General features: G+C 36.9%; 2 protein-coding genes and 1 long non-coding RNA gene across 4 annotated transcripts in view; 2 read left to right on the top strand and 1 right to left on the bottom strand.

The window, feature by feature from the left end:
* LOC113121213 (acyl-CoA:lysophosphatidylglycerol acyltransferase 1-like) overlaps positions 1-8,608 on the top strand; it is a 24,527-nt gene extending 15,919 nt beyond the window's left edge. For both annotated transcript variants that reach the window (XM_026291498.1, XM_026291497.1), the window contains 2 exons: positions 6,190-6,296; positions 6,407-8,608. In XM_026291498.1, the coding sequence (XP_026147283.1) occupies positions 6,190-6,296; positions 6,407-6,558 (259 nt within the window). In that variant the 3' untranslated portion in view covers positions 6,559-8,608. The remainder of the gene's footprint in view (positions 1-6,189; positions 6,297-6,406) is intronic.
* LOC113121214 (uncharacterized) lies at positions 7,228-10,724 on the bottom strand. The gene is made up of 2 exons (XR_003294684.1): positions 10,673-10,724; positions 7,228-10,309 (listed from the first exon to the last, which is right to left on the bottom strand). It is a non-coding gene; the product is annotated as an uncharacterized LOC113121214 (long non-coding RNA).
* nek2 (NIMA-related kinase 2) lies at positions 9,860-17,685 on the top strand. Its single transcript, XM_026291496.1, has 11 exons — positions 9,860-10,289; positions 10,732-11,024; positions 11,103-11,226; positions 11,554-11,771; positions 12,460-12,700; positions 14,891-14,973; positions 15,087-15,213; positions 15,787-16,009; positions 16,299-16,353; positions 16,486-16,556; positions 17,183-17,685. Exons 3-11 carry the CDS (start codon positions 11,131-11,133, stop codon positions 17,392-17,394), a joined length of 1,326 nt encoding a protein of 441 aa, XP_026147281.1. The 5' UTR covers positions 9,860-10,289; positions 10,732-11,024; positions 11,103-11,130; the 3' UTR covers positions 17,395-17,685.

The raw sequence follows: 17,685 nt of genomic DNA, 5'->3' as shown, positions 1-17,685 counted from the left end.
TAGGTATGATTACATGCCGTAGATTTTGTCAATATGGATGAATCCAATTCACTTTTAGATGTTCATGTGTGTTCAGAAATAGAAAATGCTACTGCAAAAAAGAAAAGTTTTTTACTAGGGGTGATCCAATTAATCCGCTACCAATTACTATCGGCTGAGGTTTGGCATGACATGCAGCGGCTCGGTCTCACTCTCTGTCCTGTGTTTGTAATAAAGATTTATATGCAAAAGAAAAGGCCTTGCTGTTTACGTCAACTATTACACGATTGTGAAAACAAAAATGCAGTGCATGATCAAACATTTATGTTAGATAAATATATTTTAAATAAAATGCCTTCTCCACTCATCAAATTAAAAAATAAAATAAATGTCTAAAAGTTTTGATTGGATCATCACAATAAATAATTCTATATGATAAAAGGAAGGCTTTAAAGGGATTGGTCTCGGTGCTCATATTGGCAGACTGTGATTGGTGATCGGCCTCAAAAATCCTGATCAGAGCACCCTGAGCACATTGCTAAATTAGACGTGCCAGTTTTCGATAATGCGATATATCGCAATAATGAATATGCACAATATTGTCATCATAGACACTTCAAAGTAAATGCTGTGAATAATTATTTATTACAAATTATTCAGAATTTTTTTATGCATTTTACGAATACTTTTCCCATCAACTAATCACAATGCACAGCACTGCTGAATGCACACTCATGCCCACTGATTTGTGCATGTAGTGTTTATAAGAGAGGCTAACGCAGGTCTACGCAGAAACCAAATGAAAGCGATGGATCTGAAGACAAGACGTCAAGTTGTGAAAAAAGTGTTTGATCCCAAACACACATTTTTCTTTCTGATCCCAACATTTTAATGAAGATTCAGATCGCATCATAAGAACTCAGTCCTTTGTTTACTTAATTTTACTACGGATTCGTTTACAAACAAGGCACAATTTGATGCAGGATTTTCAAGTAGATCAAATTCAAAGACGATGCTGTGCCGACTATATAGGATCTGACAGTAATGTCACAGTACGAGTATGTGTAACTGTTTTCATTACGTGGTAAATTCATTTCATGATCTAACTAAGAAAGGTTAAACGAGTGCAAGAGATGATGAAAATGATGGGGAATGATTCGTAATCTCCTTCTGTGTGTTACTCCCCATTTCTGAACCTTTGCTGTGAAACTGAGTGTAAGCCCTTTGTGAATTTAGTGCCAGGTGGATGGATGATCACACTGGGTCAACAAACTGCCTTAGATTTTTATTTAAAAAATGTTACGCCTCCCTGCAAACTGTCTTTTATTCTGCTGTGCAGTATTTGCTGATTCAGTCCAGACAGCACTGCTGTGATTTATGAGCACCTTAACGTTTACATTCTCATCAGTTTTATCCCCACACCTGCCCTGAAACGGCCTCAGAGACGAACAAGAAACACAAGTGTCGAGTTAATGAAGTTTTACAAGGGAAGCAAAAAATACAGTCATTGTAGTTAAATATTTATATATGTATAGGATGCCACATGATAATGGTTAACCAGGATGCTTTGTTGGTCACTTGCATTCTGTGTTGGGTGAACTAGGCCTATCCCTTTAATGTTTTTTATTTTAATTTATTTTTTTATGAAAAGAGATTCTAAAATAAGAAACTCCATCTGCCAACAGGTGGCGTATATTTTAAGTTGATTCATTTATTCATCATTATTCATCATTCATTTAAACGGATGATTCATTCAGGAATTCAGTAAACGGCTCTCTATGTGATTGGGCCTTTGAATCATTGATTCACATGATTCGTTCAAAACGTGGATTCATTCAGAAACTAAACACCGCTGTGTTGCTCTGAGACGTGCAACAGTTCTGCTATGGCTTTAAAGGTAATATTTTTTGAATAATATTGAACTGTTGTCTAAATTCACATTTAAACTTGTCATATTTGGGACAAAATCAGCAGTATTGCTTATGATACAAATATGAGATAAAAACTCTGGGGGCGGGGCCAGTGCATCAACTGCATTAAAATATTTTAATCACATTAATGTTTCATAATTGGTTAATGTGTTAAACTGACAGCTCTAATATATACATAATGAATATACATGGTACACATTCATATATTATGTAAACCATTTGTTTTATTTTGGATGCAATAATTGCGATAAAAAAAAATTCTAAGCATGACGAAAAATAATCGTCAGAAACCTTTTTTGTTTGTTTTTTGTTTGATATATATTGATACATTTCATTTTTCATATAGAAGAATATGGAGCTCATACTTGAAGAAAAAAAAAAAATTTTATTCAGATCTCTCCACAATTTTGTAAAGTTTCTGATATTTCTATTAAAGTCAGATGACATTCTGATAGTTTGTAATGTACTACAAAATTGTATAACCGTATGACAGACTAATCAAGTAAAACAACATGAAGGTGTACTATTTTACAATTTCACTAAAAGATCTTTTACTTTTTGATAATTTAGAGGCCTTAGAAATTTGCTAGAAAATATGATACATAGTTGGCCTTTTAGGTTTATGGACAAGAATAGAGTTAATTGTTGACAGAAAAAAAAATGAATAAGGTGTGGACCTCCAGATAAGCTACACAATGTTACATAAATTGACACTCCACTTAAAAAAAATAGTTCAACTAGTATCAACAATATTTGACATGGATGAATAAATGTATACCTGTCCAGAAGTACAGACTATTTGACAGACATTGCAGAATGTAGAGTTTAGCTCTGTGGATACAGAGTCTACCAGGTCACTGAAATCCCCCTGAAACAAATCTCTGAGGTACAGAGAGGTTTAATTGGTTTGGTGGAAATGCTCCATTTCAAGCAAGACTTACAGATTCTCTAGGGAACGTATCGCAGTCCTCAGCGTCAGCACATTAACATTAACATTAACCGTTTACGATCACACAAACTATCTTGGAAATATCGGTTAAGTCCTTGTTTTATCCGTGTCAGAAGGATTTTTATACTAGGTACCTTAGTATACTAAATAACATGTCTTTGTTTGTGTTCAGATACAATTATTGCAATAATTTTCACCTGTTTTACCAGGGAAAAAAAAGGAACGTTTTATTTCATTTGCAATAATAAAGCTCAAATGAAAGCGGAGTATTCATAAACACTTTTGTGATGGCATACAGTGCGAAGCATTGCTTTATTTATTTTTTCCTCTCCAGTCTGTTCTAACAAGTCTTTTGCAGTTTTCACAACTTCAATAAAATCATCCTGAGCTTTGAACAAAAAGAAAGAGCTGTATCTGTATATCCCCATTCATTAGCTGACCTGCCCTAAAGAACATAAAACCTTCAGACATGGCTTGTGGGATGCATGAGTAACGTGAGGTGACAGAAGTGTGCGGTGCTGATCTTTATGGAGCTGTATGTCCTCCTAGTGGGAAACATGTGATCTGATGCATTAGATGCTTCTGGGTGTCTCGGGTGACTTCTGTTCCCAGGGCTCTTATCTCGTGTTATTGCCAGGCATTTTCTGGAATTCGTCCCTCAAGGGCCTTATTACTCCACACCTATTGATTTGTGTGTGGTAGATGGAAAGAGAGCCAAGTCGAAAACGTAAGCTATGGATATACAGTATGGATGGATGTAAATAAATGGGTGAACAGCTTTTGTGGTATCAGAGATTTAGAAAGAGGTTATAATAGTAAAACATAGTTCTCTTTAAGTAATATATGAAGGGAAAGATCATACAATAGGGTTTTTGCATTAATTTCCCAAGTTTCCCAAATTTTATGTTTATCAAGTACCTTTAAAAAGCTTTACCCAATAAATAATAAGCACCAATATTAATAATAACCAGAATATTAAATACCAAAAAATGCATCAAATCAGTATATCAGAATGATTTCTGAAGGATCACGTGACACTGAAGACTAGTTTTAATTAAAAAATATATCCAAATATAATTTTTTATTGTAATAATATTTTACTGGATTTTTGGATTATGGATATATATACTTACATACTATACCAACATATTTGTTGTAGTTTTTACATATCAGTCTTTTATTCTCACATCCGCTTATTTCAACTTAATTGAATGTCCTTTTGATAAGCAGGATTCTTCTAATGTATATGTATTAATCTAAGTTTTGAAAACATTTTTGTACCAAAGGAAGGTTGTTAAGAACAATGCAGTGGCAATTTACAGTCTCTCAGTAGTGATACATTATCACAGACTAATGTGAATCTACTGAATTTGGTTAAATATTTACTAGTACAGTTATTACAGACTTACAGAGGGAAGTCGACTGTTTCTTAAACAAAGGGAAAAGCAGAAGCTGGATCAGTCAGGAAACTCTAATTTCACAATGTTGTAATATCGTGTCCGATCACAGCCTCTACTGTTTGTTTTGGTAAGACACGTTTGCAGTCAGTCGTGTGTTTGTACGTCTGTGCAGAGCTCGGCCAGTGTTTCAGCAGAAAACTGCTGTCATCAGATGAAGCGTCTCCTCAGCACAAACACTGAATCTGTCACGCAGCTCAAAGCCTGAAGAGCTGAGCTCTCCACTTCTCCATGCTAACTCTGGGAGATCTGATGAAGACTGAGAATTGGGATAATTTGTGCTCCATGCTCATCTGTTTTTTCAGTGCCTGTTAGATTTTCTCCGTCAAGCTGTCTTCATTGCCTCCCTAAATTACCTTCATTATAGTACCGTACATTTCATTTAGTACATTTGTTTTGTGCTTCGTGTATACCAGTAGCTTTCAACCTGTGGGTCGCGGTAGTATTACAGACGGCCCGCCAAATATTTTCTGTTAATTTCCAGTTCAGTCTAGGGCGATTTGAGCGTGCGCGATTTCTAAATCGTTTTATAGGACGATTTTCCACTGCCCTGACCTCCCGCAGTATGCTGTCCGACCCAATCAGAATGCAACAGAACAGACTGGGCATATGCCTAACTCCAGGTTCACACACTGTCTGTGATGCGCCCTTTTTCTGAGCCCATGTTAACGGATCAGAGCGTTCACACTGCACGCAATAAAAGGCTAGAAATTAAAACGTGCGAAATATTTAATATCTAACACATGAGCACAGAGAGAGTTGTGAGTGCACAGGACACAGTTTTAGTGAGAGGAGACACGTTTTAAGTGCGCACACTCTCTCCGTGCAGAACAGCGTGTATCTGAGCAAGCACGTCTGGTTTTGTGACAGAGCAAAGGAAATCTGCGTGTGAACAGAGAGATTCGTGCTCGTGCATTATTTGAATGTGCTTTCGCATTATATTCATGCACTCTCGCTGCTGACCGCATACACATACTGTATACACACTGCAAACACCTGAGGCACCGCTACAATTAATGAGCACGATGAACAATGCATGGCAAAAAAAAACAAAAAAGTCCCTATACACAGGATTTTTTTTGTTTTTGTTTTTTTGCCACAAGTCTATACATTTTGTTACATCTTTACTATAGTGATAATTTTGACTTATGTCTGTTCTAGAGACATTACAACTTTTTGATAAAGCTCTAATTTGTTTTCTTCTGGAAATATGTTTAAAATTAATCCTGAATGCATTCATGACTGTAAAAGCATATCTTGTGTCACAATCGCAAAACTGATAAAAGAAATCGCGATAATTTTTTTTTTTTTTCGTCCATATCGCACAGCCCTAGTTCATTCAATAAATATAGTTAACAATCTAGCTTCTGAGTACTAATTTTAACCCAACAATAGCCGGGTCAGTTAATTTTTTTTTGAAGTGGGCCACGCAAACGTATGTGTTTGGTTGTGTGTGTGTATATATATATATAGTCAAAATTTATATTTATTGCAAAGTAATGTACTATAATACAATCTGTTGCTACTGCATTCTACATTTAAAGTAGTATTTTATTTTTGTAAATGCATTATAATGCAGTCTAAATTGTATTCATAAAACCTTCATATGCAGTTATTATTTATAATAAATGTAAATATAGAATTGTAATAAAATAATATTGATATTTGATTGATTATTCTTAGTATTAGTAGTACTAGTGCTGCTGCTTTTAATATATTTTATTATTTACATTTTGTAAATGTGATAATTGTGATTATTATTAATCTTGGTCTCTAGAATGCTGCATTGACCAACTGTCGGTATAGTTTTATAATTTTTCTTTTGAATGTTTCTCTGTTCTGTATAACAAGTACTTATTTGTTATTGTTTTAGGACATACCCCATAAAGGACGTCCCGGTAGAAAAAGAAGCGCTGACGGATTGGTTATATCAGCGGTTTGTGGAGAAGGAGAAACTTCTGGCTCACTTCTACAAGACAGGTAGTGTGATAACGAAAGCATTTCTATAGAGATCTATTGATTTGTACATATTCATCCTCCAGCTAAAACCAAACTTGCTGACAAGTCTCCATCTTTCCTTCATCTCGCAGGAGTATTCCCTCCTCTAGAAGGCCAAAAAGAGTTGGTCTCCCGAAACATGACCCTTGACAACACTTGGCTGTTTCTTGTCCAAACGTTGGCCTATGCCTCAGGCTACATGTGGTACAGCATTCTACATCACATCTACTGCCGGTTCTTCTGAGCGCTCTGAGGAGAGCGCAGCGTGCAGGATGGAGGAGCGCATGCCAGAGACCATGAGCCCTGATTGCTGTCTCCTCTGCCGGATGGTTGAATGTACCCCGCAGGACGACTCCAGTTGCTGTATCCGATCGCGGCCCAGACACATCCACCCAGTCCCAGACATGCGTTTATCCTTTAGATTTGCGTAGAACCAGTTCAACATGTTTACACATGCGCGCTCACATGCAGAGAGAAGATTATGCACATCTAAATGTTTACTCATGCACATGTGGACACACCTCTTTAGTTTTTTTTTTTTACTTTGTTTTTACTTATAATCAAAATTAGGCTCAGGAATAAGCCAGAGATAGATCTGTCACGTCCTCTTATTTCTCTCATGTCCTGCCACGTGAGCTTTACCCCTCTTTTTATCGTTAACTCCCAAACAGGATGACTGAAATATGTTTCAGAGACCGCTGTCCTCTTTTGAAGAGCCTCCTCTGGCCTTCATTGCACTATGAATCCTTCTCGCCCCTCGACAGAAGAGCCTCGGTTGTGTGCTGCCCTCATGTCATTTCTTCCTCGTGGCCGTGTCTCGTCTCTCGTCTCTCGTCTGTTTTCTGTGTGTATTATCAGTATTGAGAGACGGTGGAACGATTGTGATGTTTACACTGACTGAAGGGGGATTTGGTTTTGATGACGAATTTCCAAGACGCACCTGGTTCTTGTTTTAAAACAAGGAGAACTTTACACAATCAACGCCATACAGACACATCCAAGCACACCACATGACTGCCACACGAGCGATTTCATAGGACAAACACCCCTCACTTCCAAAGTTTTGCAAATATTAAGCCATATGCTTATCTTCGGGTCAAAAGGGGGCGGACATTCTACTGACTGAACTTTTGTGTTTGTTCATTGTCCTAAAAAGATTTAAATTTGTTGAGTTTTGAGTCTCATTTCTGTAAATGTGACAGCATAACCTGCCTGTGTGATTGTGTGCGACTGCCCTTTGCTTTTTTTTTCCTATTTTTTAGATGCACATAATGTCTGGTAGCTTCATGTTATATCAGAGTGTTGGAAAATATCTGTTTAATAGTTGAGATTTTACGTTCTTTTTCCTCATTCTGTGGTTAATCTTTGTACAGAAAGCAGTCTGAGCTGCGGTCGATTTCGACGTTTTTACTTCTGAAATATCATGAATGTTGGAGAGGAAGCAGGAAGGAGCTTCTGTCCCGGCAGGTGCTTATGTTTCTCTCAGTATCTGAGCATCACCTCGTCTGCCATCTGCTGTCTTCTGCGGCGATCGCGTGGGCGCATTTCTGTTCATCAAAAGAAACAGTCTTAAAACTGCTGCCACGCTGAAGGGATCAGAGGCGTAGATATTTTAGAATAGCTTTAGACTGTCTTGAGGAAAATGGAAACGTTCTCCTCGAGCTCGAGACAAGATTGCGATTCTCATGTGTGAAATTGGATCTGTTTGTGTGTGTCGGAGGGGAAAGAGTGCGTGCTCGAGTCCGTCTACGGGTTATCATCATGTCGAAAGGAAATATGGGCGAGGTCCAGCAATAATGTACTCAAAAGTAAACGCCCATGTTGTGGCGTTCTAAAGAAATGATGCTTAGATGTACAAATTAGACATTTGTAGATGAAAACATTGTCATTTGCCCCCTTAACCGAAGCCATGTCGTCTGTGAAAGTGAACATTGTGTGTTTCTGTAGCCTGCCAGATTGAAATGTGAATGATGCCAGAAGACTAAAGCCAAGTTAGATGCGGACTGCATTCAGAGCAGGCTACATCACCACGAACTTCACCGCGAGGATCTCAGACGCCGGGTTCCTTGACTCGTTCTCGCTGTCTGTCAGATTGAGACGTAACATTGTTTTCCTAAGTATGGTTTTGTTTTTAAAAAACGTGTGAGATATATCTATATATTAGCAGTTTAACCAAATTTCAATAGAATGGTCCATAATTTTCATTTTGTACTCCTCTTTCTCTTCCTAGCTACCCAAACATTTTACAACACACAATTTAATTGTGCTGGAATAAACATCATGCGCAGCAGTGACCCACAGGCTCTTCTCTGAGTGTTATTGTTCATCTGAGGCTACGTTTACTCAAACGTTTTCTCTTGCTTTTTTAAAAAGTTTCATGTATACACGACAGCGTTTTCAAAACGATTCGCGTTTACACATCCACAAAATCGGCCAAAAATGCTGCATTACGTATGCCAGGCCAGTAGTTGGCGCTGTCACTTTGTTAGTAAACAGTACCTGCAGGGAAGTGATGATTATACAATGTATATGATGTGTCTCTGCTGTTGGTTGTAATATCGGTGAAGTAAATCCACACTTTGCTGAAGAAACGTTATCAAACTCTTAAACCACAACAACAGTACAATACACTCTGCCATTATTGTGTATGTTTGTTTGCGCTTTCCTTTAAAATCGACATGTATTACACACGCTTATGGCATCACCATTTTTAAAGATTACAGTTTTGGGTGCTTTCACTGAAACTATAACATTGGCATTTTCAAAACACTTGTACTTTGAAACCCATTTTCAAAAATATGCGTTTTTACTCCCCAAAACACTGTTGTTGCGTAAACGAACAGGCAAATCGCATAAAAAGTTTCCCTTTTTTGGCTGAAAACGTTGTCGTGTAAACAGCCCCTCAATCATTCTGATCAGACTTTTACAGTTGATGTGAATTGCAGTGTTTGTTCTCTGGATTAACATGCACCATTGAATCATTCACAGTAAATTTGGTAAAATATCAGTTTTGATGTTTAAACATATGCCTCAGCTGCCTGTGTATTTTGCACTTTATGTTCAGAAGAACAGCCAGAGCTGGTCCCTTCTGTGAATAGGGTACAAATTGGTTCCATTACTTCAGCAATTAAATCACGAATCCCATTCCATGCTGAGAGCCAAACACATCAACATGAAAGCAAGTGATAATGGTATATCAATCACAGTCTGTATTGAGTCTATTGAATGCTGGTAGGACAGTACATGGTCATATTTGATTCTCTTTTAGTTTACAAAACACATCCATCTCATTTTATTATTCATTTCCTGCTTATTTGTTCTGTATGTAAATCTCAAATTAAGAAGCCTTAAACGCAGAAATCTAAAACTTGCTGCAAATTTGTAATAAGACTGACATTGAAAGATGTTCCACCTTAAGGAGTAGTATATGTTATGTTGTTGTTTTTTTCTTCTCCACATTTAGCTTTTGAATGATTGTATGGATGACTTTCTAAATAGTTTATAGCAAGATGCTTGCAAATATAACATGGGAAATTAAGATGGAAGAAGAAAATAATGGATCATTTCCAAAGAGAAGGGATTAGATTTTTGAGGGGTCATGTCATGGGGCGAGTTAATATTTCCAGATGCCCATACTATCTCTTGTGTGGCCTTTATAAAAACATTTGAAGCATACAGATGCTCACAAACTTCCAACATGTGCCTCATAATTGAATTAAGCTACAACAAAGCATCTTTTCCAATGAAATTACGTTTTTTCCTGTCTTTCTGGCTGCATGTGCAAAGCTCATATCCTGTAAACGCTTCTAATGGAAACGGTAAAGGGTTTTAGGTGAACTTTGACCCTGCCACACCCAGAACCGTTGAACACGGTACACACACTGCTGCCACCGCACGGACAAACAGTAAACTTACAGTGACTGAGTGTACAGCTTCAATAACGAAGTGACGGGCGCAGAGGTCAGTCTGCAGACGGTACGTTTCAAAGAAGTAACCTGTTTTTGTTAAAATGAAGGAAACCATATTAAATGCGTCAAAATATAAAGTGTATGTGACCCTGGCGCACAAAACCAGTCACAAGGGGCAGTATTTTTTAATTGTGATTTATACATCACCTTAAAGCTGAATAAATAAGTATCTCGGCATCTCAGAATAATTATTATTATTATGAAGATGGCCGCGTGTTTTTTTTTTTTTGACACGTGACGTTATAGTGCTGCAAATATAACGTTACCCGTGTTACTTATGGTTTTGTGGTCCAGAGTCACATATTCAAAGAAACTTGTCCAAAAGTATGATGGGAGGAATTCTAACTTATGATTTAAAGTTAAAATGTTTAAATCAAGTTTAGTTTTTACCGTTCCGTTTTAAAACTTAACCGTTCAACGTAGTTCACACGCTGTCCTGTCCCTTTAAGAAATACTCTTCTAAATGTTCCCGCGTGTTCTCGCGGTTCTTCAGCGCTTGGCAACGTGCACGCTGTATCCTCATACGGACCAATGGGATCACCGCCAACGATCAAGTCCAGCCAATCAGAATCCAGCGTTTGTGCGCACGTTTGAAAATCGGCTTGTTTGTATCTCGTCAGTTTGTTTCTCTAGCTCAACACAAACAAGAGACTGGAACGTTTTATTTTTAAACTAAAACACATACAAAACGATACGAGACACAGGAAGATAAGCACAAAGGACGAGAAGTGAATGTATTACGGTAAGTGAACTGAATGAATCCTGTTGTGTTTGTAAGTACAGTCTGTACATGATAAACAAGGAAGCTCTGTTGTGTTAGTCTGAAGTGTGCAGCTGCTGTGCGCGTGATGCCGTCCAGAACTGAAGACTATGAGGTGATGCTCACCATAGGATGCGGATCTTATGGGAAATGCCAGAAAATCAGGAGGAAATCAGATGGAAAGGTCAATAAAATACAGACTGAACTCCGTTTGCATGAACAATATGGTATCGTTGTAATGACTAAATCAGTATCAACAAATGAAAAAATATTTAGAGATTTAAGTAACACTTAATTAGACAATTGTACTTAGACAAAATATTGGTAAGTAGTAAGTGTATAATTTGTTTTTAGATGCTTTTTTCTGTAACCTTTCTGTTCTAGTGCAATACCCTTCATAATGAAGTGAAGTCAGGGTAACGTTACTGTGAATTATGCCTTTGTGGTTACTGGTAGTTGTATTCATCTTCTCCAGCTGGTTAATGTGGACCGTGTCATCTGATCTCTTTAGATTCTGGTTTGGAAAGTGCTGGACTATGGCACCATGGCAGAGGCTGAGAAACAGATGCTGGTGTCGGAGGTCAATTTGCTCCGTGAGCTGAAGCACCCAAATATCGTCCGATATTATGACCGAATTATAGATAGGACGAACACAACATTATATATAGTGATGGAGTACTGTGAGGGTGGAGATCTGGCCAGTCTCATCAACCGATGCATCAAAGAACGGTAAAATTAAGCTATTTATGGCTTCTACGGGTCTTAAAGTCTTCTCTCACCCTTTCACAATAAAGGCCTTGAAAAGGTCTTAAATCAGAGTAGAAAGTGTTCAACTGGGAAAGTTGTGGTATTAAATGTTGCATGCTTTGCTTAAAATTAATATCTTCCTCATCATTTATGTCTTGTTCTCCTATATAAATATCAAAACATTTCCTAAATCAAGATACATTTGAGGTGCAAAATAAATGTCTTTTTTTTTTTTTTTTTTTTTTTTTTTTACAAGTACAAATATGTGTGAATGGAGAATGAAATCTTTTTTTAAAGATGTTTTTCCTATGTCCACTTACAGATATTTCTTTTCATAAACTCAATTTTGTTATTTTTCTTTCTTTCTTTTTTTAATGCAGTGTGATCAGATAGTTATTTCCATATTTCTAGAAGTTGGAATCAGAGCTATTTTTGTTAAATAAATTAAAAATTGATGAAGATCGATAAGAAGATGTATTAGCAACACTTCAGAGTTTAAAAATACAACTCTGTTACATTTAGAGAATACATTGACATATAAATGTATTAGTTTTAATGTTCTTCACTTGGTCTTAACGTCTTAAATTTAGCTGCAGAAACCCTGCTAGTGTAGTTTTGTTGTTTAAGCTATTTTCCTGCAATGTGTGTTTCTTTTGCATTGTCTTTGCAGACGATATCTGGAAGAAGAATTTATCCTGCGTGTGATGGCACAGTTGTCCCTGGCATTAAAAGAGTGCCATGGTAGAAGTAACGGTAGCAGTACAGTTCTGCACCGGGACCTCAAACCCGCAAACATCTTTTTGGATGTCAAAAAGAATGTAAAGCTCGGTGATTTTGGTTTAGCTCGGATACTGAACCATGATACAAGCTTTGCTAAAACATTTGTTGGAACTCCATATTACATGTCGCCGGTAAGAGTTCTTTCATCTTTCATTTAAATGAGTTTCAAGGAGAGAAGATTGTGATGAGAGAAAATTGGCACCTACAGGTGCTGGTCATATAATTAGAATATCATCAAAACGTTTATTTTATTTCACTAATTCCATTCAAAAAGTGAAACTTGTATATTATATTCATTCATTACACACAGACTTATATATTTCAAATGTTTTTTTTTTATTTAAAATTTAATGTTTATAACTGACAACTAAGGACTATCCCAAATTCAGTATCTCTGAAAATTTGAATATTGTGAAAAGGTTCAATATTGAAGACACCTGGTGCCACACTCTAATCAGCTAATTAACTCAAAACACCTGCAAGGCCTTTACATGGTCTCTCAGTCTAGTTCTGTAGACTACACAATCATGGGGAAGACTGCTGACTTGACAGTTGTCCAAAAGACGACCATTGACACCTTGCACAAGGAGGGCAAGACAGAAAAGGTCATTGCAAAAGAGGATGGCTGTTCACAGAGCTCTGTGTCCAAGCACATTAATAGAGCGGGAAAGGGAAGGAAAAGATGTGGCAGAAAAAAAAAAGTGTAGAAGCAATAGTGATAACTGGAGAGAATCGTGAAACAAAACCCATTCAAAAATGTGGGGGAGATTCACAAAGAGTGGACCGCAGCTGGAGTCAGTGCTTCAAGAACCACTACACACATACGCAAGACATGGGTTTCAGCTGTCGCATTCTTTGTCAAGACAACTTGAACAACAGACAGCGTCAGAAGCGTCTCGCTTCAAAAAGGACTGGACTGCTGCTGAGTGGACCAAAGTTATGTTCTCTGATGAAAGTCAGTTTTGCATTTCCTTTGGAAATCAGGGTCCCAGAGTCTGGAGGAAGAGAGGAGAGGCACACAATCCACATTGTTTGAGGTCCAGTGTAAAGTTTCCACAGTCAGTGATGGTTTGGGGTGCCACGTCATCTGCTGGTGTTGGTTCACTGTGTTTTCTGAGGTCCAAGGTCAACGCAGCCGTACACCAGGAAGTTTTAGAGCACTTCATACTTCCTGCTGTTGACCAACTTTATGGAGATGCAGAATTCATTTTCCAACAGGACATGGCACCTGGACACGGTGCCAAAGCTACCAGTACCTGGTTTAAGGACCATGGTATCCCTGTTCTTAATTGGCCAGCAAACTCGCCTGACCTTCAGCCAATTAAAAATCGATGGGGTATTGGGAAGAGGAAGATGCGATATGCCAGACCCAATAATGCAGAAGAGCTGAAGGCCACTATCAGAGCAACCTGAGCTCTCATAACACCTGAGCAGTGTCACAGACTGATCAACTCCATGCCACGCCGCATTGCTGCAGTAATTCAGGCAAAAGGAGTCCCAACTAAGTATTGAGTGCTGTACATACTCATACTTTTCATTTTTATACTTTTTAGTTGGCCAAGATTTCAAAAAATCCTTTCTTTGTATTGGTCTTAAGTAATATTCAAATTTTCTGAGATACTGAATTTTTTTTCCTTAGTTGTCAGTTATAAACATCAAAATTAAAAGAAATAAACATTTGGGATATATCAATATGTGTGTAATGATTGAATATAATATACAAGTTTCACTTTTTGAATGGAATTAGTGAAATAAATCAACTTTTTGATGATATTCTAATTATATGACCAGCACCTTTATAGCTGAAAAATTCACAAATAATTAAAAAGACATAACAAGCAAAACTGGATTAAAATTTGAAATTAAGTAGAAAGTTTGAAATAGTATTTTCTTGTAAATTGTATTGGATTCATCTTTATTCGACTTTGAAAAATTAGTTTTTACAGTGTATAACTGAATACAGATACCAAGCGAACATGAACAGTTTTAATTACCATGTGACTATCTTGTGGTATGTATTAAAGATAAATATATATGTACAGTAACTTTTACGTACTGCAAATTTTGGGGTAAAATATACATTTAAGCGCACATTTACTGACAGATATTATTATACACTGATGGTGGCATATTTCCTTTTTGACTCACCCAACCCTTCAGAAGAACTGGAACGAAACAAGTTTCGAAAAGTAGTTTTAAATGATCTTGTCATGACATGCAGAAGTAATTATTTGTGCCATAGTTTCATCATTTTATTCGTTATATTCCAAGACTTGGGCTTTCTCTGTTTTATTCATATTTTGCACCTTTTGTATCCATAGGAACAAATTAACCGCATGTCCTACAATGAAAAGTCAGATATATGGTCCTTGGGATGTTTACTTTATGAACTATGTGCTTTATCGTAAGTATAAATGTGTTGTTCTCCTCTTAAATCTGACAGGCTGGTTGTGTGATTATACAGAATAGTGAAACTTGGTTATATGCATATTCAGTCCTTTTTTTTTTTTTTCCAAGTCCCCCATTTACCGCATACAATCAAACAGAACTGGCTGGAAAAATCAGAGAAGGGAAGTTCAGGAGAATCCCATACAGATACTCTGATGATCTGAACACAGTTCTTTCAAAAATGCTCAACTTGAAGGTAAAGTCAATTTGGTCAGAAGAACCATGTATTTGTATTTATATATATATATATATATATATATATATATATATATATATATATATATATATATATATATATATATATATATATATATATTTTTTTTTTTTTTTTTTTACTCAATTTTGTGTCAGAAGGCCAAAGTGGAAGTGAATTTGACTGACCACAGTTGAGTTGTCACTGTTGGTCAGTTGTGTGACTGTGTAGTGAAAATAAAGAATTGTGAGATTTGAATTGAACAATGAATATAGCAAGCATCACAAAGTTAAACAAGGCCATTCACACAGACAGAGTTTCTGTTCCACTGCGCTGCTATCTTGTTGATATTATTTTTAAAATGTGCTGGACTATTGTGTTGATCAAGAAAAAAAACCAATATAAAAATCAACTTATAATTCATGTTTTTAGACTTTGTTAGATTGTCCTGTTCTTTTTGTTTTTATTTGCAACAATGCATTCTGTTTGAAAGGCCCTGTGTTATCACAGCTAGGCTTTTCCATTCACATTGCCTTGTGTGCTGTTTTGTCACATTCTGGCCGGCTGTTTTGTTAGGACTATCTGAGGCCCTCGGTGGAGTCCATTCTGCAGAACAGCTTGATCTCGGGCTGTGTAGCCCAGGAGCAGAAGAGGCTTCAGGAGAAGCAGCGGCGCAGGTCAGTAGATGTAGAGCTGCCCAAACATCCAGAGACGTCGCTTCTAGCAGAGCTGCGGCTGAAGGAGCAGATCCTACGTGAGCGTGAGCAGACCCTCAGAGAGCGAGAGCAGAGACTAGAGCGTAAGTCTACGCTTTTATTAGGCTATTTTTATATTTATCCAGTCACTGTTGGTCAGGTGATAAACATTGGGATACTCAACCCCGCATATTTTATTCTGTTATTAAATAAAGTGATAGTGTCTCTATTCATATAGTTTACTTTTACAGTGTGTTTCACCAGATTCTGGTTGCATGGTCTTTTAGTGGGCCTGAAATCTTTCCAGGTTTCATTAAAAATAATCTTCATTTGTGTTATGAAGTTAAACATATTAAACAGTTTCCTCTCTTTTTTTTCTCTTTTCTCCCCCAGAAAGGGAACAGGAGCTGTGTGTCCGAGAGCAGCAATCACATGAAAAGCTGGCCAGGTAAATATATTATTGTTTGCTGAACTGGTCATATATGAATGCATTAAACATTAGTCATGTGCTGCACAACTAGCTACAGCTACTGAGCACTTGTTTACATACGGTAATGTTAATAATATTGTCCTCTGACAGAGCTGAGAGCTTGTTGAAGGCCTATCATTTGATCCGGCAGCAGAGGGCACTGTCTCTTCTCAGTGACACAGGTATGAAACCGTTTTTCTGTATAGAAATGAAGAATTTCACACATTTAATTGGTTTCTTTCCCAAATTGCATTGAATGATCTAAAATGAGAGATGCCAATATTTCAGGAGTTTAAGATGCAGAATAAGACGTGCTTATTTCCTTTTTGTGTTTGGGAATATGCTTTTTTTTTTTTTTTTTTTAGATTAAGTTGTTTTTTTTTTTTGTCTAAGACTTCGTTAGATACCAGTGTTTCCTGTTGATGTAGAATTATTATTATTTTTTATTTATTTATATGGTATCATAGCTATTAAACTCTTTCTTGTTATGACTTTAAATCTGTAATTTTAACCTCAGAACAATCACATAGTAAAAAAGAGGTGCTAAAGTCTGATTGTTGTGGCTGTTTGTTAAAATAAATTATTATAATAATGTCAGTGAAGAAAGATTTTGAAAGTCTTGACAGTAATGAGGCTAACAAACAGCGCTTGTGAAGGCAGAAGGCGGCAGTGTGCAGCAGCAAGGAAAAGCATGACTCAATTTAGTCTTTTTAGATAACAATATTTGGGTTCAGATCCTTAATGAATGAAAATAGTTGTATATGTTTACTTTTAAAGCATGAGAATGACATAATTCTGTTTCTGACAGAGAATGAAGAGAATGTCTCTCCGGGAAAGAAGAGGGTTCACTTTGCAGGAGATGGCAAGGAAAACAGCCGACCTGAGAGCAGACCGATCACTAAACCTCAAGAACATTGTCTCGTCAAGAGGCATCAGTGGGCTAATGTACATACACAGGCTCTTGGTGAAGAAGAAAAGATTTATTCACCAAAGCTTAGAGAAATGCAAGGCATCCGCTAAACATGAACCACAGTGTTCTACTGAAAGTGGTGGATTAATCTGATCAAGAGGTTTTTTTTTTAATGTGTACATTAGGAAATAAGATTTCTGCTTTTATTTATTTGCTGCAGCGGTTGTACAGTACAGTGGAACAACACTTCATTTTTGGTCATCACACTGGATTATTTTATCAAAGATAATGTGTTGTATTGTCATTTTATAGATGTTTTATTACTGGGATGAATGTGGATATATTTGGATATACTGTTTTATTGGAATAAAGGGTTGAAAATAGTATATGTTTTATTTTAT

Source organism: Carassius auratus, chromosome 20 (genome assembly GCF_003368295.1).
Source record: "Carassius auratus strain Wakin chromosome 20, ASM336829v1, whole genome shotgun sequence".
Lineage (NCBI taxonomy): Eukaryota > Metazoa > Chordata > Actinopteri > Cypriniformes > Cyprinidae > Carassius > Carassius auratus.
The sequence above is the reverse complement of the archived record's forward strand: the minus strand, read 5'-3'. Positions and strand labels throughout refer to the sequence as shown.

Bases quoted from the DNA above. Each gene is read 5' to 3' on its own strand.
- nek2 (XM_026291496.1), top strand. From the start codon at position 11,131: ATGCCGTCCAGAACTGAAGACTATGAGGTGATGCTCACCATAGGATGC. The intron at 11,227-11,553 runs GTCAATAAAATA...TGATCTCTTTAG, and splicing joins GGAGGAAATCAGATGGAAAG to ATTCTGGTTTGGAAAGTGCT. The intron at 16,557-17,182 runs GTATGAAACCGT...TGTTTCTGACAG, and splicing joins GTCTCTTCTCAGTGACACAG to AGAATGAAGAGAATGTCTCT.